Source organism: Chaetomium globosum, genomic scaffold, assembly GCF_000143365.1.
Source record: "Chaetomium globosum CBS 148.51 scaffold_5 genomic scaffold, whole genome shotgun sequence".
Taxonomy (NCBI): domain Eukaryota; kingdom Fungi; phylum Ascomycota; class Sordariomycetes; order Sordariales; family Chaetomiaceae; genus Chaetomium; species Chaetomium globosum.
In genome coordinates this window covers 1,046,696-1,068,503 of record NT_165980.1, presented here as the reverse complement: position 1 = coordinate 1,068,503, position 21,808 = coordinate 1,046,696, and the positions used below count along the sequence as shown (strand labels likewise).

General features: G+C 56.4%; 6 protein-coding genes across 6 annotated transcripts in view; 5 read left to right on the top strand and 1 right to left on the bottom strand.

Moving 5' to 3' along the window:
* The window catches only part of CHGG_07170 (uncharacterized protein), a gene marked incomplete at both ends in the record, with an annotated part of 3,890 nt that extends 1,026 nt beyond the window's left edge, over positions 1–2,864 (top strand). The window contains 3 exons of the mRNA XM_001224825.1: positions 62–341; positions 394–2,038; positions 2,205–2,864. Of these exons, the coding sequence (XP_001224826.1) occupies positions 62–341; positions 394–2,038; positions 2,205–2,864 (2,585 nt within the window). The remainder of the gene's footprint in view (positions 1–61; positions 342–393; positions 2,039–2,204) is intronic.
* Positions 2,865–5,197: 2,333 nt separating this feature from the next.
* On the top strand, positions 5,198–6,917 carry CHGG_07169 (uncharacterized protein; the record flags this gene model as incomplete). Its single annotated transcript, XM_001224824.1, has 2 exons — positions 5,198–5,205; positions 5,438–6,917. The coding sequence occupies 2 exons, from the start codon at positions 5,198–5,200 to the stop codon at positions 6,915–6,917; spliced, it is 1,488 nt and encodes a 495-aa protein (XP_001224825.1).
* Positions 6,918–8,028: 1,111 nt separating this feature from the next.
* On the top strand, positions 8,029–8,757 carry CHGG_07168 (uncharacterized protein; the record flags this gene model as incomplete). Its single annotated transcript, XM_001224823.1, has 3 exons — positions 8,029–8,121; positions 8,243–8,601; positions 8,694–8,757. 3 exons carry the CDS (start codon positions 8,029–8,031, stop codon positions 8,755–8,757), a joined length of 516 nt encoding a protein of 171 aa, XP_001224824.1.
* A 5,239-nt stretch (positions 8,758–13,996) lies between these two features.
* On the bottom strand, positions 13,997–14,736 carry CHGG_07167 (uncharacterized protein; the record flags this gene model as incomplete). The annotated part of the gene is made up of 3 exons (XM_001224822.1): positions 13,997–14,070; positions 14,191–14,250; positions 14,391–14,736. 3 exons carry the CDS (start codon positions 14,734–14,736, stop codon positions 13,997–13,999), a joined length of 480 nt encoding a protein of 159 aa, XP_001224823.1.
* Positions 14,737–15,407: 671 nt separating this feature from the next.
* CHGG_07166 (uncharacterized protein) lies at positions 15,408–16,855 on the top strand (the record flags this gene model as incomplete). Its single annotated transcript, XM_001224821.1, has 5 exons — positions 15,408–15,453; positions 15,518–15,774; positions 15,829–16,177; positions 16,254–16,652; positions 16,722–16,855. The coding sequence occupies 5 exons, from the start codon at positions 15,408–15,410 to the stop codon at positions 16,853–16,855; spliced, it is 1,185 nt and encodes a 394-aa protein (XP_001224822.1).
* Positions 16,856–18,797: 1,942 nt separating this feature from the next.
* Positions 18,798–21,519, top strand: CHGG_07165 (uncharacterized protein; the record flags this gene model as incomplete). The annotated part of the gene is made up of 4 exons (XM_001224820.1): positions 18,798–18,867; positions 18,985–19,454; positions 19,548–19,795; positions 19,845–21,519. The coding sequence occupies 4 exons, from the start codon at positions 18,798–18,800 to the stop codon at positions 21,517–21,519; spliced, it is 2,463 nt and encodes an 820-aa protein (XP_001224821.1).
* Between the last annotated feature and the right edge of the window lie 289 nt (positions 21,520–21,808).

Here is a 21,808-nt window from a genome sequence, read left to right as displayed (position 1 = left end):
AAGAGGTGCGCACCCTCAAGGAGTCGCTGGCGACGTCCAAGACGGCCCTCTGCGCAAACAGACCCGGAACTCAAGAAGCTACACGCCACATCGCACATGTACGATGGCGTACTGCAGACCCTGAACGAGCTAGATGACTTGCGCGCGGTCCCCGACCAACTCGAGGCTAGGATATCAGAGAAGCGCTTTCTTACCGCCGTCGAAGTCCTCCAAAACGCCCTGCGCAAGTTGACGAAACCCGAACTGGATGACATCGGGGCACTGAGCGAGCTGCGTAACTATCTGGCAAATCAGGAGACCGCGCTGATGGACATATTGGTTGAGGAGCTGCACGAGCACCTGTACCTCAAATCCCCATACTGTCAGGAACGCTGGCAGAACCTGGCCAAAAAGCCAGGGCGCACTCGGCAAGGCTTTTAAGGACGCGCCAGCTGTAGTGCCATTCCATGCTGTTCTTGATACCATCGATTGGGACCGATCTGTGACCGAAGACCCCCACAAGAACCCCGAAGCCGACACCTTCTATTACGTCACGCTGCTAGTTGAGGCTCTGAATAGGTTGGGGAGGTTAGAGTCTGCCGTCGACACACTAAAGCAGAGGTTACCCGTTGAACTGTTTGCGGTGGTGAACGAAACCATTAACGACATCGATCAAAAACACCCCAGCTCTTTGAGGGGTGGCTCTAATGGCTCCCATGGCCTCCATATTTACGGACAGCGCGAGACCAGGATGAGGGCAGATGTCATTTACGATCTGCTCTGGACGCTCTACGGAAAGTTCGAGGCCATGGCTGAGGGTCACCGCGTGTTCCATGAATCCATCAAAGCGCTCATTCGCCGCGAGGGAGCCGGCAATAACATTGCGCTGCTGGGCAGCTTCAAGGAGCTCTGGAATTTGTATCAAAACGAGATCCGTTCCCTCTTGCATAACTATGTCACGACGGATGCCGACGTCTACCAGTTCCGCTCTTCACCCAGGCCTGGCATGGGGATGAACGGGACGAAGGATGCGGCGCGGGAGCACCTCTTCAAGTTCTCTGAGGTCGACTCCAAGTCGACCGAGATGGCAACCGAATACGAGGCCTTGGACGGCATCATCCAAGCTGCTGTGCCGGGCTTGACCTCCAGCTCACGCAAGGGTGATGGCAAAAAGGGCCTGGTTGTCCCACGGTCTGACCCGGCCACGCGGAAGAGCACTACCGGTTACGGCAGTAACCAGGGCAGCGGGACATACAAGTCGTTGGTCGAGCCTAGCGTATTCAACATGAGCTTGTTGCTGCCACCTACTCTCATCTTTCTGCAGCGTCTAAAGAACATCGTCCCGCCCGGATCAGATCTGGCGACCAGCACCCTCACGTCGTTCCTCGATAACTTCCTCGTCAACGTCTTCCAACCCCAACTGGACGAAACCCTCGGAAAGCTCAGCGACACCGTTTTTGGCGAGGCGGATGCCTTCTTCCAGGATTCGGAGTGGGCGCGGGTTGCTAAACGGCCCGTGTTCAAGGGTGCGACAGCTTTCTTTACGATTGTGACGGCATTCTGTCGAATGCTGGGCACCATCCCACACGATCAGGCACTCAGCGCGCTCATTATAAGCCAAATGCTTCGGTACTATGACAGGTGCTTTACCTGGTACAAGGCCTTGGTCACCAAAACCCAAGAAGAAGCATCTAGCGCCGAGGAGCTACGGGCATCTGCCGTGCTGGCTCTTGAACCGAGTGAGGTCCACGAGATGATGCAGAAGCTATGGGAGGCCGAGGCGACCGATTTCGGACTCCTCGAGAAAGAGGCCGACCTGCTCATGGCACAAACAAAGGTGAAAAGGCTCGACGCCAGTGATATCATCCAAGACCGTGACACCATCTCATCGCTCTGCCTGTTGTACACCAGCATGAAGTGGCTCTCGGTCAAGATTCTCAGTCTGCGGCACATCACCAAGAACGAGACCGACTCGTCCCGCTCCAGTCTTCCCAAACCCGAAAAGAAACGCTGGACGCTGCTCAACGACCCCAACAAGGCCACCGCAGACGAGGGCCCAGTATACTTGCCCATGACGCAAGAGACCGTCCTGTAAGTTTCCAGCCCACCTCTTTTCCACCCGCCCCCCTGACCCATCCCTATTTAAACCACCGAAACTAACCCCCACCCCCCACCCAGATCCTTCGACAGCATCCTCACCTCCTACACCTCCCTCGCCACCACAGCCCTCCAAACCCTACACGCCGAAAGTCCGCTGCCGCATCCTGCACTCCCTCTGCACAGCCCTCTCCCCCTCCCAAACCGCACCCTACCTCCTCGAGCAGGAGGTCACCGAGCCCGACCCGGAGATCCTCTCGCTCAACAACGAGATGGTGGCCTTCGACGAGACCACCTCGCACTTCCTGCGCGAGCGCGAGGTCGCCTTCGTCCGCACGGGCCTCGGCCTGCTCATCAACTCGTACCTCGTGCGCAACGCCGCCATGACCGCCCCCATGAACGCCAAGGGCTGTGGTCGCATGCGCCTGAATGTGCTCGTCCTGCAGCAGAATCTGAAGAATATTGAGGTCGGGCCGGGCGCCGAGTTGGCCAGGGCGAGGGAGTACTTTGGCTTGTTTGCCGCGGGGCCGGATGGGATTGTCAAGCGTGCCAAGGAGGATGCCGAGAGGGCGAGGGATGCTGCTGCTGCTGCTGCTGGTGATGGGGAGGAGGCGGCCGGGGCTGGTGGTGGTGGTGGTGTGAGCTTTACGTATGACGAGCTCAAGGCGCTGTTGGAACTGTGCTATAGCGAGCAGCTTGCGGATCCCGAGAGGGGGGTGGCGGCTGCTGCGAAGAGGCAGTTGGCGGATAAGCTGTTGGGGTTGAGCGAGTATATGTGGCAGAGCTAGGTCGGTGCCATTTACGGATAAGGGGGGTTGTTTTGGGCGGGATGGGGGTTGTGGAGTTTGGCGGTTGGACGCTAGATAGTGGGAAATTGGGTGGCGTGGTTCTAAGCTGGTAGCATGTGTGATGAGAGGTCGTGGAAGCTTGGGGCCATCGTGTGATGGTTATCCAAATGCTGTGGTCAAAATGGCACCTTGTGGGTGTACGATGCGCATACATGGTGCATTTTGCTTTGCTCTTTACAATGTGCATTGCACTACTTGCCCGACCACGACTTCAGATTTATCGCCTGAACTGGGGCATGGTCGAGGCGGCCATGGCCTCGTCTCCCATTCACTTCCTGTTACACCCTACCTCAAGGCTACTCGCATTAAGTGCCCGCAGGCCGCACTATCTGCCTGGGTGGCCCCATACCGGACACAGCACTATCAACAAACAACCTGCACGCGGTCCATCGGGATCATCAACCCCGTATCTGCAAACTGCCGTTTCCAACTGCAAAAACGGTGGTGCATCATCCGCCGTCCCCTCCCAAAAAGCCAAGCCCATTGCTACCCCGTCTGAAACTCGAAACAAGCCGTTGAACCCCCAAACACAAAAGCCTGGGTAAGGTACTTTGGCGCCCCAAACTGGGGTTGAAACAACAAGCACCGTCTATTTCCTGGGGCCGCGTAGAGGTCTGCTGGTCTGGGCCGACCTACCTAGTCCAGGGCTGGGCTAAGTTCATGGGCCGGTTGAAACAGAACCCGGGAGGCTTGTCAACCTCAGCAGAACGGACGTAACCAGCAAGCAGCAAAGCAGCAGCCGCCGCCGATCCCTAGACAGGACCTCCGGTGCGGGGTTACTTTTTGGGGTCAATTGGGGGAGGGCGGGTAGGATTGGGTTGTGTAAGGGCGGTTGTTTGTTTCGGAGTTTAGGAATTTGAGGTCAGGCGGTGGTTGCGCCGGTTTGGGGGAGTGGTCTCTGAAATGCTTGCTTGGTCTTGGCTTGTCTTAGTTTCTGAGGGTTACCTTAATCGGAGAGGGTGAATGCGAAATGACGGCGCTTGTTGTCCGCCGGGCTGGGTGACGATGGAGTGGCGAGACACCGAGAGTAGGGCGAGATCCGAGCCGCTGATCGTTGTCCAGCTGAGGTGGGGATCGACTCGGTGAAAGTTGCAGCGGTGGGTGCGAAACTGCGGGATTGTTGTAAGGGGAGATAACAGGCGGCCTCGATATCAAGTACAACCTATAGGTAACTAAAAGATCTGTCCGGATATCAACCAACTACCGTAGCACGTGCTTAGACTGAAGTCCCAGAGGGCAGAGAAGTGTGCCTCCTGTGCTAACTCACAAAGTTGGGTCTGTTGCATATTCTATTTTTACATGGATCATAACAAGACTTGTTCCCCACACTCTCGAGGTTACAAATCCCTTAGTGTCGGTTGCCACATGTGGAATACCTACCTAGGAACCTATTAAAGCACCTACCACGGTCAAGCAGTGACAGGTTGGTTGGGTTAACCCTCAAAATCTCGGATGCCAATCGACCGCGCAACAGTGACGTTGTGTCAATTGCGGCCAAGGCTCGCCTTGTCAAAAGCTTGGTGCTGTGTTAAGGTCCGAGATTGCTCTGATAGAAGGTAACATTCCATTTTGCAGTGCCGTTGTTACAAGAACCGGTATTGTCCCAACGCCCCCATGTTAATGCCCCTGATCCTGCATTCACTCCAGGGGCTGCCTCCAGCCGAGAATGCTCCAATAGAACATGACATGTTCTCCCTAATCCGCTTGGCATTCTGCGCAGTGGACCCCCGAGGGTGCTGAAATCAGAGCCTGCAGCTGGCTTCAACACTCCCCAGCCTGTCACGCCCCACCACCATGAGCAAAGTGGGAACGCTCCCCCCTTAGCAACCCCCTTCCATTCATTAAAAGTGCTGTAGTCGGGCAGGCTCACCGTTTAGAAAGGCTTGCATTGGCTGATTCCTTTCCCGACCTGACCCGAACAGGAGAAGCTTGGAAGCCCACAAGCAACCTTCTCTCGTCATTGTCTTCCTAGTTTTCCTCCAGCCGCCGGACTAACTGCCTCACCTAACTAACGTACATCACTGTCATCAATGCGGACCGCATCGCTCGTTTGGTTGTTTCGGTCCCTAAATCCCTTGGTTGGTTTCGTGTGCGGGCCTTGGATTCTCTTCTCCCAGCCGGAGTCTCGGCGCCAACTTCACCCTCGCTCTCCCTTTCGGCGCACACCCGCTGCCCTCTGTACGGCTGCTGGGGAACGCGGTTCGCCATTTTTTCTCGATTGATTTTACGGTCCTCCTATCGCTCCCCGTCACGTCCATAACCCGTTGCCCAAAATGGATTCGTGAGTAGCTCTGCATTTTCATACCTCTGCGGTTGTCTGTCACTTGCTAATCAGTTGTTCCGAATCCAGCCTAGGCACCGTCTTCAAATCTTTCTGGCATACCATGACCAGCGATGACCGACGTTAGCAAACCTCGGAATTCCAACCCTACGTTCGCGATTTACTAACGATAGCCAGATTCCAATCACGACTCCCCCTACCGAACTGGGCGCCATGTCCCCTTGAACGCGAGAAACGGGTTGACCTCGGTCGCGACCGCCGGCGACTCCCGTGCCGACATCACATCGCCGTACCACGATGAGTCGAGTCGCCATTCATCCTCCACATTCGACGCGGCCGGAAACGCCGTCACCTCCCCCAGGCCCTACTCCCCCGGCATGAGATCGCAATCTGCACGGCAGTCTACCGCAAACGATGGTTTCGAGATGCAGAGTCCGACGGGCGAGATCCCCATGCAATCTTTCCGCGACGGAATGCCACCGCCTCCACCTGTCGGCGCTTCGTGGGACAAGATCGACAACTGGGCCGAAGAGAACTACCCCGAGTTGTTCGACCAGCTTTGCGAAGGATGCACGTCCAACGATATCAACGACCTAGAACACCAGCTCGATTGCTCACTTCCCCAGGATGTTCGGGAATCACTCCAGTTACATGATGGCCAAGAGCGCGGCGGGACCCCCACGGGTATCTTCTTTAGCGCCATGCTTATGGACTGCGAGGAGATCGTGCAGGAATGGGAGAACTGGCGCAAGGTGAACCAGGAATTCCTGCTGGAGTCTACTTTCCCCCGGCCGGCGGTCCCGTCCAAGGCTCTCGGTGGTAGCAGCAGCCAGGCATCTACATCAGCGGCGGCTTCGTCAAGCTCAGCCCCAACATCGCCGCGAAACGGGAACTGGCGGCAAGACCTGATGGCCCGTCAAGACTGCGTTCCCCCGAATGCGATCCAGAAGGCGTATGCTCACCCCGCCTGGATTCCCCTTGTGCGCGACTGGGGCGGAAACAACCTGGCCATCGATCTTGCGCCCGGCCCCAAGGGTCATTGGGGCCAGGTCATCCTTTTCGGTCGGGACTATGACACGAAGTACGTGGTCGCGCGGTCGTGGGCGCATCTCCTCGGCACTGTTGCGGACGATCTGAGCAGCGGGAGGTGGTACGTTGACGAAGACTCAAACGACCTTAAGCTGCGCGAGTTCAAGCAAAGCCGCGTTGAGCCAGGCTACTTTGATATCCTGCGGTGGCGGGCGGACCAAAGACACGGCCGCACAGCTGCCAAGCGCAAGTCCATGGCGCCCGGGGCGAGCTCGCTTAGTGCGCCGAACTCGCCGTACGCCAGCCCGACAACCGAGCCCAACGGTGAGCATCGCGGCCGGTCGATGCAGCGTCCCAACGTTATCTCGCCTATCCCGAGTCCTATCCGGCCCGGCTATGGCAAGCCGAGTCCCTTGGCGCGGGTGGCGGAGGAGTCGGGGGCTTCAAGCCCAGCCGCCGGCAAGTCGGGTGAGAAGCTGGTCGAGGTCGACACCCCACGACAAAGCAACGAAGAAAACAAGGAGTCCGCCCCGAGGCTAGCCGCCTTGACCAACGGCGATGCCCCTGCCGACGATAAGGCGGAGAAGCCAGGAGCAGCCCAACCAAACAGCTCAGCGGCACCCGACCGGAAGCCCACCGTAGAAGAGGAGATTGAGGGCGCAATGAAGACGATTGAGATTTGATTTGAGCCGGTACGGAATTGGAGGAGCAGACAAGGACGCAATGCTACGACCGGATGATGAGCTGCAAGCAAGCACGTGCTCTCGGGCAGACTGACTGCCTGCAGCACGCATTTTCATACATTAAACATACATCGGGGCGGGGAATACCTCCGGGCGTTGCAGGCGTACTTTGCCCGATCACCAACAACAGGATCAGGGTCTGCTTGGGCATCTTTATTTTGACACGGCGTCGCTTCGGTCCGACACGCGCTCCCACTGTCTCTGTCTGGCTATTTGCGGTGGGGAATTCTTCTTCGTTGCCGCGGCTTTAGACGCTGCGAACAGAGCTCTTCTTTTGGAGGCTCGGTTTAACCTTGTTCTACCTACCCTTATAACCCCGTCTTACTTTGTGGAGGATGGGTGGTGTTCACTTCGGTGTTGCTGACAGTGATGTCCGGGGGGGAGGACATGACATTCTGCTGTACATTATACTTGGGTCTATCCGCTACTACCTAATGTGGCCTCGGCCTTTTTCTTTCTTTTTGGCTTTTTGGTTGCGGATGGGGAAGCCGGAGAAGTGGCGACGATTGGAGGCGTTCGACATTCAGGGGGTTAGACCGTCGTGTGCTGATCGTTAACTGTAGACAGACAATGTGCCAATGATTGTGCTTGACAGTGGTATTTTGATTATCAGCATTCTTTGCTTGAGACTCGAGTTGAGGAGTATCGCCCTCGCTCCAGTGATAAGTTTATATAACCACGGTCTCCAATTACTTTCCAGTGAAGCAAGCAAGCCATCAACGATCAGGGTAATCACGTGCTGTTGCAGCTCATTGCTCAGTTCGTGCCAAGAAGGTCAGCCTTGGCGGGTGGATCAACCGGCCCAGCCGCTCCAACGTCGTCATCCTCGAAACAGCAGCTGAGCTCACGCCCCGTGCATCCCCCGATCAACCACCGCGACGACGACCACACAACAACCACCGACGATTTACCACGCCCAGCCCCGAGTTTTATTTGAGCGAAGTTATTTATCAACATAATCACATCGATATAAGCAACGAAATCGACGCCTCCAGCTCCCGCCCAGCCAATCGCTCCGCGCCGTACCGCCCAACCGAAACCAACCATCACCATGTCCGAAGACCGCCTCTGGAAGTTCCGCAGGCCAGAATGGCTCAACAGCGCCTGGGCCCGCAACGCAGGCGTATACGGCGCTGGTGGTCTGGTACGGTGCCTCCCTCACACCCCCTCCCCTCCATCCTCTCTCCTCCCTCCCCCAAAGACAACCAACCGACCACGCAAAGACCCCCCCCCTCACTAACCCCCTTTTTACCACACACACACAGTTCTCCCTCGCCTTCTACACACTCCTCGACTCGGCCGTGTGGTCCAAATCCGCGCTCAACAGCTCCACCCTGCACGTGACCTTTGTCGACTGGCTGCCCTTCCTCTTCTCGTCGCTGGGCATGCTCATCATCAACAGCGTCGAGAAGGCCCGCCTGTCGGCCGACTCGTTCAGCTACTCGGGCTCGGGCGTCGCCTGGAAGGCCCGCGTCGTGCTGTTCCTGGGCTTCGCGGCGCTGGCGGGGGGGATGGCGGGCGGGGTGACGGTGTTTGTGCTCAAGTTTGTGGTGCCTGGGGTCGCGTTTCCGGCGATGACGATGGGGGTGGAGAATTTGGTTGCTAATGCGTTAGTGGGGTTGAGGTGAGTTATTTCTTTTTTGGGGGGAGGGGTGGTGAGGGGGGGCTGTGTTGGTGTTGGGATTGGGTTTGCTAATTGATGCCCTTGCTATCTAGCTCGGTGGTTTTGTGGATCAGCCAAAATATGGAGGACGAGTATTCGTATAACCTCTCTCTGTGAGCTGGGCCGCTGGCGGTAATGGAAGGGGCTGGGGTTGATGCAGATCAGGGGCGGGGTGGGTGACTTCTTTTGTTGGGTGAGGCTTGATGGGGAAGGCGAGATGCCGTGATTAGAGGGGATGGGCTGGATGGTTTAGCGGTTTCATTGGGTTTGGCGTTTTCTACGCTTCATACGGCATACGGGGGCGCTTGGGAACGAACGGTGTATGATATGCAGGTAATTGGCATGTATCATCCAGAGTCCTCCTGTGTACCGGTGCTGCCATTTCAAGCTGGCAATGAGGTTTGGGGATGCCCTCTCATGGGAAATATGTCACTGAGAACGGGATTTTCTTGACTACGGTTCTGCTGTTAATCCTGGGTCTTGCGGCGGCACGATACAGAATGGAGGCTCGAGCGTCGAGGGATGGTGGTGACAGTTCAAGTCGTAAGAGCCCAACCCCCGGGCAGCGAGCTCACTCCTACTCCGAAGTAAACCCTGTAACTTGGGTTTCGTAGCCAGCTACCACCCAAACCCGGGAAGGAACTAGCTGGTGAGCTTTTGCTGTTGTTTTCTTTTTCGTTTTTGTTATTATTTTTGATAACCATGCTTTTGGATGTGTTTGCCCTCTTGCTAGCGGTTTTTGTGCCAATTTTAGTCTATCACTATGATATGATAAAGGCATCACGGGCCTCACAACTTAACGGAACTCGGTTGATATTGCCTTGAGAACGATGACGATGACTGATGCATGACGTGACGTATCCTCCACGCGATAATAGGGCGAATAACTAACGATAAGTTAATCATTCCTCTTAGTTTCAGATTCACAATCTCACTTCAGAGACATCATACGCGGCCAAATTGGCGAATAGCAACCAGGGTACATGTACATGTTCCTCCAACCTTTAGTACAACCCAGCATGTCTTCCCATTTCTCAGCCTAACCGAGCTGCGAACTCGCCCTAGGAGGTCAATCTTCACAAACACTCCCATAGCGGCTGCGGGCCCCCAGGTGAGGGCCAACTCTTTCGTCTCTTACTCGCCCGCACGATATGATGTTGACGTTGGGTTTGCTGACGTGGGACAAGGGCAGAAACATGCACGCGCGATATGCATGATGATGCGTAATGTTTCCGGTTTCGGCTGTCCCGGTTGCTCCCGCTGATGCCCAACGCACGGTAGCCCACTGTTTGGAGGTGTTGAAGGGCGGGGGCAGGACCGTGTTTCCGGCGGAGTTGGGTAAGAGCCGGCGTCGGGGTGGGTAGCACATGGCCGACGATGGCAAATGGCTTCTCGTTGGTATTATACATCGATAGGACGGAAACCAACCGCCGAACTATTCCCAGTCCACCGGACACTCGTCTTTGACGAGTTCCGACTTTGTCGGTTGCCGTTCTTAAAACCTTCGCAATGCATGCTGCCCGATATGGGGGCCGTGGCTAGATCCGTGGGGGGCGACTGGGCAATGAACGAGCAGAAGGTGACCTGCATGATGTTGCCGGTGCAGGCCAGCTTCAGTATTCGGGACTAACTGAGCTGAGCCATCAACACACCAGCATGTGGGAGGTAGAGTAACGAATACGAAGTACAACCATCTCAAATATAAGTTAATCGTTACTACATCACTTTAGGGAAGTGTGCCACCAAAAAACTCGTGTGAGCGTGTGTGTAACTACTTCTTCCAAAGGCGACTCCCCTTCAAGATCTAAAATATAACGAGATATCGTCAGCAGAACAGCTCAAGATGGGGACTCGCCCCTCTCTAACAACAGGCCTCTATGGTCTCCCATTTCCCCATCTGGGGAACCCGATAATGAATTGCGCGAGAGGCATAACCGCGAGTGGCCGGATATATGCAGGAAGGCCGCGGGTGCAGCAAATCGAAGCGAAGCGAATGTGCATGATGCTGCAATATCCGCCAATTTGCTGGTAGAAATCCCAGTGAACCCTCCTCGCCAGCCATGTCATTCTCCCCTAAATGGGTCGTCATTTCCTTCTAAACATATGACTCAGAAACAACAAAAAAACAGTAGGTTGTTTGTGCGATAAATCAGTTGTGGCTAATGCCAATGCCTCGTAATGGAAGTTGCGCCCATGAGCTTGGGATGAGGATGGAAGTCGCGGTTGCAACGATAAGGTCTGTGCTCACGTAACCCCACCAGCTCATCCAAGGGTCCAGCAGGGGAAACACGGACCACTTCGATTGAAGACTCGGATCTTGGCATGAGAGGTTGCTGCTGTGGGTATCCGTATCGTATCGCATTCACCAACAAGCCCCGAGCGTGCAACAACTTACCTAGAATCCAAGCACTGGCTCGAGTAGTACTTCGTACAGGACCTATATTTTCAATGACCTTCCCGCCCTCTCACCGGCCAACCCAAGCCGCGGGATGTTGCACCCAATTTAATCATCTCACATAAACTAGTAATCACATGTTCAACTGCCGGATGCACCTACCCAACTGAGCCGACTCCTCATTCTCTCACAGTCCTGCCCGCCAGCATGTTGGTCGACCGCTGCCGTGGAACGCAGACTTATTGTTCTTGAATATACACAATAATGAGCGGCGGTATATTCCGAAAATTAAAGTCTTGAATCCCACGATTGTTTCTATAATTGGAGGAAACACTGGTTTTGGCTGTTCGCCCGGCGGCCGCAGATCAGGCCTTTTCGCGCCCGGTACTCGTCCGCGGGCGCGCTATCTCGGAGCCATCGACTCGGGATAACCATGAATGGCCAGCCACAAAAGCATCGAGACTTTTCTCTCTTGCCTTTACGGGCCGACGCATCGAAACCGACTCCTGAGCAACACTTCGGCGGCGACGGGCAAACAGGCCATTCATGAAGTGCCCACGAGCTCCATGCTTTTGCGTGCCTCCCGGCTTCCGTTTGGAGCTGCTCATTCGTCAATGCATTGTCCAGTAACCGCCCAGGAGAGTCGATGATGCTTGTCTCCCCTTTTCTGGTTCCCAGATGACCACGGCGCTCCGTCAAACGAACAGGATTCCAGCCTAGCCACGATCTTCCTGGTCCATCCGGGTGGATTCGTTCATTTGAAGTGGTCATGGGACCTACAAAGCGCCTCAAGAGATCCACCCTCTGCAGAGTCCAGACGTCGCAGAACAACGCATGCAGAGATGCCAGTGATGCGATCGTGTCGGGCACCTTTGGTGGTAGAGAGAATGGTGAGCGATTGGGCTTTTTGCACTGGCTCGATGACGCATGCGAGCATCGGGCTGTCCACGACCCCAATCGGGGATCCTTGCAGCAAGGCGGATCGCCGTTTTGCGTGGCAGCCCCTCATGGATGTATGCTGTGAGACTACGAAGCTCTCAGTTCTCGGGTTCTCACTTCTCATAGCCTTCGGGAAAGGGCGCCGTCATTAGGCTTTGGAATGGGTCATGTTGTCGATGCTTGCCAGTTCCCTAGTTATGCAGTCCCATCTTGCTGGCACGATGGCGGACCACGCTGGCCGTAATGAGTCTCGTGCAGCACACCTCCCGAGTTGTTGCGGAGTGGCAGCACGATGGAGCAGAGGGCTGCGGGTAATGGCTGATCATGGACTATTTGGTCGAGGTACATACATGGGAGCAAGACAATCCAATCCGCAGCTGCCCCACCATCGTCACTCGGCGCTGGCAGCATCGTCAGAAAGCTGGCACCCAACGAACACGGCAGCAACATGCCACGATCAGAGTGGGGGAGATCGCAAAGGGGACGGGATTGAGTTCTCAGGAACAAGCCTATGAGAGCACGCCCTAGTGCTGCATCTCGGAGACCAAGCGAAGGGCTGACGAAGTTGCCAAATGTTGAGCACTCAGAGGCGTCACCGGGTTGGAACAGGGAGACATGGAAGTTCCGGATCGATGCAAGACAACCCACATTGTCTTTTGACAGCCTGGCGCAGATCGTCGCTCCTCATGCTCTCCCGTCGTCCCGTCCACCTGGCACCCACAGACCCGATTCCGTCTCACCGGAATGCCAGAATAGTTATTCAGGAGGAGTCGGCCTCGGGCCGCGAGACGGCCCCTTGGGAAAGGTAGCTATGTTGAAACTCGTCTCTTGAGCACCACGTGCCGATTGAAGGTTTTCTCAACCAAGTGTCAACAAAGTCTTTTCGCCGCGTCTCAGGCTCTCTGGGTCAGCTGCTTCGAAGAGCCTGTTGCGCGAGTTGCCACTGCGCGTCTCATGCTTCGCCCACCTGCTTGCTCATGTTGCACACTAACCGCCCAAGCTGTAAAACTCACCTAGACCGCAACCGGAATGCCCCGTCAACAACTCACGGAGACCTGATTACTCGAGGCTTCAAAAATGCGTAGATGTTGACCGAATTACCCCATTCATCTAAACATCTTCAAACTGGGAACCCTTTCATCAATTGGACCCCGTGAGAGCTATTTGTGTCCCGGAAGCGAGAAGCGAGCAGGTGACCAATACAACTCTGCTCCACATCGGGCCTCTTACCTTTACAGGGGGGGCGGGGGGCGAACAAAGACGGCAGGATTGACCCACACACTCGAGACGCTCGGAAGCCACCAAGCACTGGCTCACTGGCTTGCAGGCGGCCTGGCACGCCGAGCAGCCTGTCCCCACCAGAGCTCGCTGGCGCACTTTGAGGCTATTTCTAAGACCCCGTCAGGTACGAGAACGGATCTCTCCCCATCGCCATCGGATCACGTCACAAGCATCAATGGGCGTCATAGTGTAGGTATCTGCTTGTAGATGCAACGGCTCTAATTTAGCTCCCCTAGTCATACCAAGTTGCGGCTCAAAGCTAGGGAGCTACCTAGCGTTAGAAAGTACGAACAGGTTCTGGCCCGGGCACCTCACACCTCTGGCAGCAAAAACGAGTGTATCGTCAGTGACGCCGTTGAAGGGGCACTGGCCATTATCTGCCCAAAGCACACCAGCACAGGACACGGGCCACCTACCTCCCGTCCCTTACCCACGCTATTGCTGTCATTTCATCGCCTACCCCAAGCACCCCCGAGTTTCTCTTTGTTTAGCGGGAGAGTTGCATTGTCACCTTTCTTCCCATCAATTGTGTCAACAACTTGGAACCTGTGCCGCTGATCTTGGGGCTGGCGTCTCCCAGACCAACAATCAACCGTCCTGACCAACCAAACGGAGGCTATTTCCACTTCGTCACCTCCCATTCCACCGGGCAAGGCCACACGAGCCACAGCGGCCGCCTTGCCAACCCTGGGCTGCGTTGGAGCTAGTTAGTTAAACTGACGACGGCCCGGAGCGAACCCCTCACCACGCGAGCAGAGCCCGTTCGTCTCGCCAATCCTCCTCCAACCCCCCAAAGGGCTCTGCGCACAATCTCGCTGCAACACGAAAAACAAGCGCGCGTAAGTGTCTGAGGTTTCCCGCTGTCTGTTTCAACTCTTGTGTCCCCCTTTCTCTTCGCGGTCTCGCCCTACACCGAGCTATCCCAAAACACTCACCTGCCTCCCAACCCTTGCCCCTTCCCGGCCCCAACCCCTCATCTGGCCTGCGCTGGTTGGCTGCAGCGATCGTACAGAGCGCCAAGTCTGTGGCCATCTGACCTCACCAGATGCGCGCGGGCTGCAGCATGCGAAGAGGCAGGATTTTTGCAGCAGGCAGAGCAGCGAAAAAACAGCCAAAAAACAGCAGTCTTGCGCACGTCGATCCGTTTCGTCTCGCGGCCGCTGTTCCATTTGTTGCTCCTTGTTGTTCCGTTCCTGTTCCCTCTTTTGCGCCTTCCCAATCCCCTTTTCCATGTCGCACCGCTTACGGCGACGTTGCGCTATTCGCTGTCGGCCATTTCTTTGATCGCGGTGCACTGCAGCGGAGGTGCTTTGCTTGTTCTTGCTGGTAGGCCAGATCCAGATCAAGCCGCCCGTCGTCGAGTCCATGCGTCTTGCATCCTCGCGGAGCCACTTGACCCTGGCCAGCGCCGCTTGCTGCACACGCCAGGCTGCCCTTGTGGGTGGTCGCCACCACAGTGCCCTGCTGTTCCCCGCCGTCATTTCACTTAGCTAGCGCGCCCGCCCCTCCAAAACCTCACTTCATCCCGGCCCGGCCTCTGAAATTCAAACCTCCCCTTCTTGCTGCCCTCACATCCTTCCCTTCTCGCAACATTCACATGGTCTCCACCCAACTTTGGAAACCTCACCACCACGCTTTCCTCAGCTCATCGGCAGATCATCGCGTGACTCACGAACTTCTCAGAAGTTTTATCTAACCGCGGGGCCCTACTTAAACAGAGTTCCCTCACACAACCTACTCCAGCACACACACCCCACCCGGAAGTTTGTCTGCAGCCCACGCCAGCTGCACCAGCTCCCCGCCTGGAATTTACTCTGCGCCGCCAAGTGCATCGCTCCCGCCCCAAGGAATCGATACCCCGGCATCGGGCAACGAACTACCAACACCCAAACGATCCCTACATCTTGAAGGAAATCGTCAATTCGACCCCGAATCGCGCACCTATTTTCCCGGCCGCTCTAAAAAAAAAAAAAAAAGGCACCGGATCCGAACATCAAGCCCAGTAACCACCATCTTTTCGCTCGCGTATACATCGACTTGTTGCCCAACACGGCCGACACCGACGCTCTTCCGGTTTATCCCTCTTTACGCCCACCACCAGTACCATTTGATCGCCTTTTTCGTGCGGTAGAACACACCACGGACCGCAGCCATGGCGTCGAATAGGCCAGCAGCATTCAACAACCTGCGGATGGGAGGTGAGGCCGCGCCCCACATTGCCCGACGTCGGACGGGCGGACAGCATACTGACGAGCACTGCAGAAGTAATCCGCGAAAAGGTCCAAGACGGCATCACCGGCGAGACCCGCGACTTACAGTACACCCAGTGCAAGATTGTCGGCAACGGGTCCTTTGGCGTAGTGTTCCAGACGAAGCTGTCGCCATCAAACGAGGATGCGGCCATCAAGCGGGTCCTGCAGGACAAGAGGTTTAAGAACCGCGAGCTGCAAATCATGAGGATCGTGCGGCACCCCAACATCGTGCAGCTGAAGGCTTTCTACTACTCAAACGGGGAGCGCGTAAGTTTTATTCGCGGACGCGGGTGAAATGGGGTTATACTCATTCGATGACAGAAAGACGAGGTCTATCTGAACCTCGTGCAGGAGTTCGTCCCAGAGACCGTGTATCGGGCGTCGCGGTTCTTCAATAAGATGAAGACGACCATGCCTACCCTCGAAGTCAAGCTCTACATCTACCAGCTTTTCAGAGCCTTGGCCTACATCCACTCGCAGGGTATCTGCCATCGCGACATCAAGCCCCAGAACCTCCTCCTAGACCCCACCACCGGAGTCCTCAAGCTCTGTGACTTTGGTAGCGCCAAGATCCTGGTCGAAAACGAGCCGAACGTTTCGTATATCTGCTCACGATACTACCGCGCCCCGGAATTGATTTTCGGCGCGACAAACTACACAACTAAGATTGGTAAGTACCCGCAAGGGGGGAACTAACTCGGCCCCTGCTCTCGGGTAGCAACAGCAACTGACCTCGAGCCTACTAGATGTGTGGTCAACCGGCTGTGTCATGGCGGAGTTGATGTTGGGGCAACCGCTCTTCCCCGGAGAGTCGGGTATCGATCAACTCGTCGAGATCATCAAGGTCCTGGGCACGCCGACTCGCGAGCAGATTCGAACTATGAACCCGAACTACATGGAGCACAAGTTTCCCCAGATCAAGCCTCATCCGTTCAACAAGGTGTTCCGGAAGGCGGATGCGAATGCCATCGATCTGATCGGCCGCTTGCTCGAGTACACCCCGACGGAGCGCCTGGCCGCCGTCAATGCGATGGTTCATCCGTTCTTCGACGAGCTCCGCGATCCCAACACCAGGCTTCCGGATTCGAGGCACGGAACAGGCCAAGTCCGTGATCTCCCTGCCCTGTTCGACTTCTCACGCCATGGTAAGGATCCTTTGCTGTCTCTATCACTTATTTCTGCAATACACGTATACTGACCACAACCCATTCCAGAGTTGTCGATTGCCCCCCATCTAAACGACCAGCTCGTCCCTCCCCACATGATCCCGGTGCTCATGGAGAGGGGTCTCGATATTAGCAACTTCACACCCATGGCGAAGCAGGAGATGATGGCGAAGTTAGATTGAGTTGGCCGGCCTTGACGAGCTTTCGCTCTCAAGTCACGGTCTAACAGTGTCGGTTATGTTGGGAGTTTATGCTGTACATCGCCAGCAACATATCGTCCCGGAGATGCAGCCGGAGGCAGCAACTCTCGGTCCCTCGCCCCGTTCATGATGATGACAGAAAGGAATTGCCATTGAGATACCCCACATCGAGCAAAGAGGTGGCGAATGAAAAAAAAGAAAACCTTCAGGGCGATGAGACTCGAGCCCCGCCGAAACGACCTGCCATCAGCAAGCTGTGTCGAGAGATGCGCGTGTGGAGGTGCATGTTAGTCCAGGTCGGGACACAGCCATAGTCCGCGGGTAGTCATCCTCGATAGGAGCGGGCACGAAACCGGGTGGTTGAAAGCAGGGCCGCTTTGGGGGGAAAGGCGCCACGACCGCGGTCCCTTTTTTTTTTCTTCGCTTCTTTTCTTCTTCGTTTTAGAGCTCTTCTTTTTTCTGCAAGACCGAGATGGCTTTTGCTTACTTCATCCGCCATCTTCGACCTCGCTTCGGCCAAGGCTCCATGTTTCTTTGGTGCCGTGGTAGCACGCACAAAACGACAATGATTATAGTGGTTGGGGGAGCGTTTCTGCCCCTGTTGCTACTACTTTCCCGAAATTTGTTCACACGACCATCGCCTTGTTTTTGTTGGGAGGTAGCTGTTGAGGGGAATGTGGATGCCATGGCATATAACTTAGGTTTTTTGTGTGGATTGTGGAGGTCGGGAACCGGCGGCTTGACGCCGTTGGCCTTGCGAGCCTCGTCTCTCACCTTTACTGGCGATCAACCCTCGCGGGGAGTTGCAAGGGAGGAGACAATCAGGGTGGTCCGATGGGAGACCATATAGTGTGGGATTGATGGACATAAAGGTAGCAAAGCGCTGGGGGTCTGGTTGGTTTTTGGTCGGTGGGGGTAGATGATGATGACTCCTTTAGCAAGCAAGCACGGCGGAGAGGAAGACGAGAGAGAGAAATGGGACGGGTTCGTGTTGTGTTCTTGTTCTCCGCAGACTGGGTGGTTGGTTGTCGTGGCTCTATTTGCTCGTCGTCTCACTGCGTTCCGCCCAACCAAACCCCCTTCCTCAACTCGACTCAACAACCTTTACACCTCCATCGTGGGGATAGCGGCTATCTGAGTGGTTTTGGTGCTGGAAAACGGGCATGCTTGAGCTGCCCCCGTGTTTGGTACCCCGAGGCATGGCTGAAAAAGACTCTTATTGCGTTATCAATTGGTTAAGGCAGTCAACTGTGTGTGCGCGAGTGATCGTGCCGGCGGGATGAAAAGTGATGGTCGTGGTGAGCCCGAGTAGCAGTGATGACAGGAGTACCTACCTTCCATGATAATTTGCCCATGGAACCCGACCAGAAGCTCAAAATCCAGAGCTTGAATCGGCTAGAGTCGATACGAGGACAGATAATGAAAACAGATAGTTAATGGGTGATCGAAAGGATTGTGCGTGTTAACGGGGAGATATTGTTTCCGGTTGGTATATGCTATATTGAGTCGGTAAACATCCAAGCTCACTTGTAACTTCTTCAATTGGTGGTTCAAGTTGTTGGAAGCTCGAGTCCTTGAATCCAACAGACAATTGAGACAACAGCCATTTATTTCCCCATTTCCCCCACAAGCTTCCCTCAGCCTGCAAGGGTGCCCAGCATCTCAGGCAACCATCGATCTAACTAATGCTGCTCTCCTGCAGCGACCCGACCCACTCTCAATTCGCGTTTGGCACTGGAGAGTGAACTTCTTCGCGAAGCCGTGTCTTCTGTGAGCAGCGGTTACATTTACATACATTTCCTGTCAGCAAATAATCAACCACCCCAGCCAACAAAACTTCTCCAACCATCCCCCATCACACCACACCTACTCTCGACCGCAATTATCGATCGCGATTGCTCCTAGAGCCAACAATCCTCCCACAATGGCGGACTACGACCGCAGAGGGGGCGGCGGCGGCAGCAGCTACAACCCCAAGAAGCGCCGTTACCGAGGTGAGCTTCCCTACAATCAACACCCTCCACCCTCCTCCCTCCCAGCCCAACCAGACGTAAAAAAAATAATGATAAAAAAAAAGGAAAACTAACCCCTCTCCCCTCCCTCCCTCACAGACGACGACGAGCACGACCGCCGCGGCGCGCGCCGGCGCTATGACGCGCCGCCGCACGTGCGGGTGCGCAAGCAGCTGGTGGCCATCGCGGAGAACCCGATGCGCCCCTGGCACGAGGAGGCGCAGGCCATCGCCACGCTCTTCACCGACAACTGGGACGACGAGCTGCTGCGCGCCAACTTTGTCGACCTCGTCCTGCAGCTGGCCGTCGAGCAGCCGCTCAAGACGCCGTTTGTGGCCGCCGTGGTGCTGCTGGCGAATACGGCTCGGCCCGAGGTGGTGGATATGCTGTTGGCGAAGTTGGGGCCGTTGGTGGAGGGCAAGATTGGCGCTGGCGAGTGGAGGGAGGCGAAGCTTTATTTGAAGCTGTTGGCGTGCTTGCAGGGGTGTTTGGAGGGGGAGGGCGTGTTTCCCGTGCTGGAGGAGTTGTTTGCGAGGGCGGTGGACTTGCAGACGGCGAGTTCGGAGGATGTGAGTTTGGCTTTTCCTTCTTTCTTGTGGTTGGGTGTTGGGGGTAGGGTAAGAGGGAACAAAGGCGCGGTTGGTTGCTAACTGGTTACGCAGACGATTGGCACCGAGATTGTCAAGATCATTCTCCTGACGCTTCCGTACATCATGGTCGCTGCGCCGGGGCAGTGGGTGCAAAAGGCGGTGGACCTGATGGAGAAGACCGAGATTATCGCCTCGGAGCCGCAGACACTCCAGGCGCTCATCGAACCGTACCAGCCAGACGCCGAGGGGGAGAGCCCGCCGCAACCCCAGAGTCTAATTGGGCTGCTGCAGAGCCAGCTTCAGAACGAAGCCAACAATGGGTGGGCGCTGTCCTGCCTGCCGAGGCCGTGGGAGTTTCCTATCGGGGAGGTCGAGCAGCGGTCGAAGCTCGACGATGCCCCGAAACATGCGCTCCCCACCCATTACCATCCCCGAGACGGTCGTTGCCGGGCCGCGACCGCTGTTCCCGGAGATCTACCTCTCGGTCTACGCGGGACAGGACGTAGAGTCGGTGCCTCCCCTGACCCACATTGCTGCGTCTGTGATTCGAGATGCGCTGCTGGACACGATCAACGTCCTCCACATCAACCGCAACGTCACAGCGCGGCATCTGATTGACCTGGACTGCTACTTTTCTCCGCGGACCTTTGCGGCGAGGGCTACACCGTTCGACAAGTTGCGGGATATCGAGCCGCCCAAGTCTACGTGGAAGCCAGAAGATGTCGCAGTGGACGCCGTATTTTCGCAGCTATTCCAGCTGCCGACCCCGGAGCAGAAACTGGTCTACTACCACTCGGTCCTCACCGAGGCGTGCAAGCTCGCGCCGGCGGCGATTGCGCCGAGTCTAGGCCGTGCCATCCGCCACCTCTACCGCAACACACCCCGCCTAGATCTGGAGCTTTCCTCCCGCTTCGTGGACTGGTTCGCGCACCATCTGAGCAACTTTGGCTTTACCTGGAAGTGGACTGAGTGGGTGGATGACGTGTCCCTGCCGGATGCGCACCCGCGCAAGGCCTTCATCGCCGGAGCCCTCGACAAGGAGATCAGGCTCAGCTTCGCACAGCGCATCAAGAACACCTTGCCAGACCCATACAAGGAGATGATCAGCCCGGAGAAGGAAAAGGATATGCCGGACTTTAAGTTTTCTAAAGATGGTAGGTTCCTCATCACTCTTAGCTTTCAGCCCAAACTAACGAAAATAGACACCCCCTTCGCAGCCGAAGGCCGTGAGATTGCCGGCCTCCTCAAGCGCAAAGCGGACGACGAAGAGATCGATGCCGTCATCCAGCGCATCCAGTCACAGGCCATTGACCGCGAGATCGACGCGTTGGTGGCGAGCACCGACGTGTTCGTAACGTGCGTGTTGCACGTCGGCAGCAAGTCCCTCTCCCACGTGCTCGCGGCCATCGAGCGCACCAAGGACCGGCTCGCCGACGCGGGCGCCGCCTCGGACGCCGCACGCTCCCAGATCATCTCGGCTACCATGGCCTACTGGTCCGCCCACCCGGGCGTCGCCCTCTCCATCATCGAGAAGCTGCTCAACTACAGCATCCTCACCCCGGAGACCGTCATCACCTGGGCCCTCGTCAGCCGCGCCGGCAACACCCGCGGCGAGGCCCTCTCGGTCTCCCACGTGTACGAGATGGTGTTCAACACGGTCATCAAGGTCACCGGCCGTGTGCGCCAGCTCGTCGCCAAGCCCGCCCTCGCCGCCGAGGACGAGGACGAGATCAAGGCCATGCGCGCGCTGTTCGCCGCCATTGAGGACGCCCTGGCCTCGTGGGCCTCGGGGAGCAAGGACGAGATGATCGAGTCCTCCGAGACCGAGGCCAACAGCGAGGGGGAGAAGCTCGTGCGCTCGTGGGGCGCCCGCTGGCTGCGCGTGTTTAGGCGCCGCGCCGCTATTGAGGAGGCGTTCCTGGTCGAGGCCGAGAAGGAGAGGGCGCGGAGGGCGCAGGCCGCGGAGGCGGCGGCGGAGCAACAGCAAGGGAATGGAGAGGCAGACACGGCGCAGCCGATGGAGGCTGAGGACGAGATCGCCTAGAGCAAAAAAAAAAAAAAAAACTTCCGCGATGGGGGTGTTGTACTGTTTTGTCTTGTTACGTGGCAGCTGGGCAGGGCAGCCCTCGTTCATCGCTCCGGTGAGTGAATTGAGTGGTTGAGGTGCCGGAGGCCGGCTCGCTGGCTGCTACTGCTGCCTTGCTGCTGGCTTGTACTGTATGAGTTGAGCTGTATTATTTGCATGGCCCGTTCGTTGATTCAAGGGCACAGACACCAGGCCTGACATGGCTGGCTCTCGACGACATTGAGCCGTTTCTTGGAACATATTTATC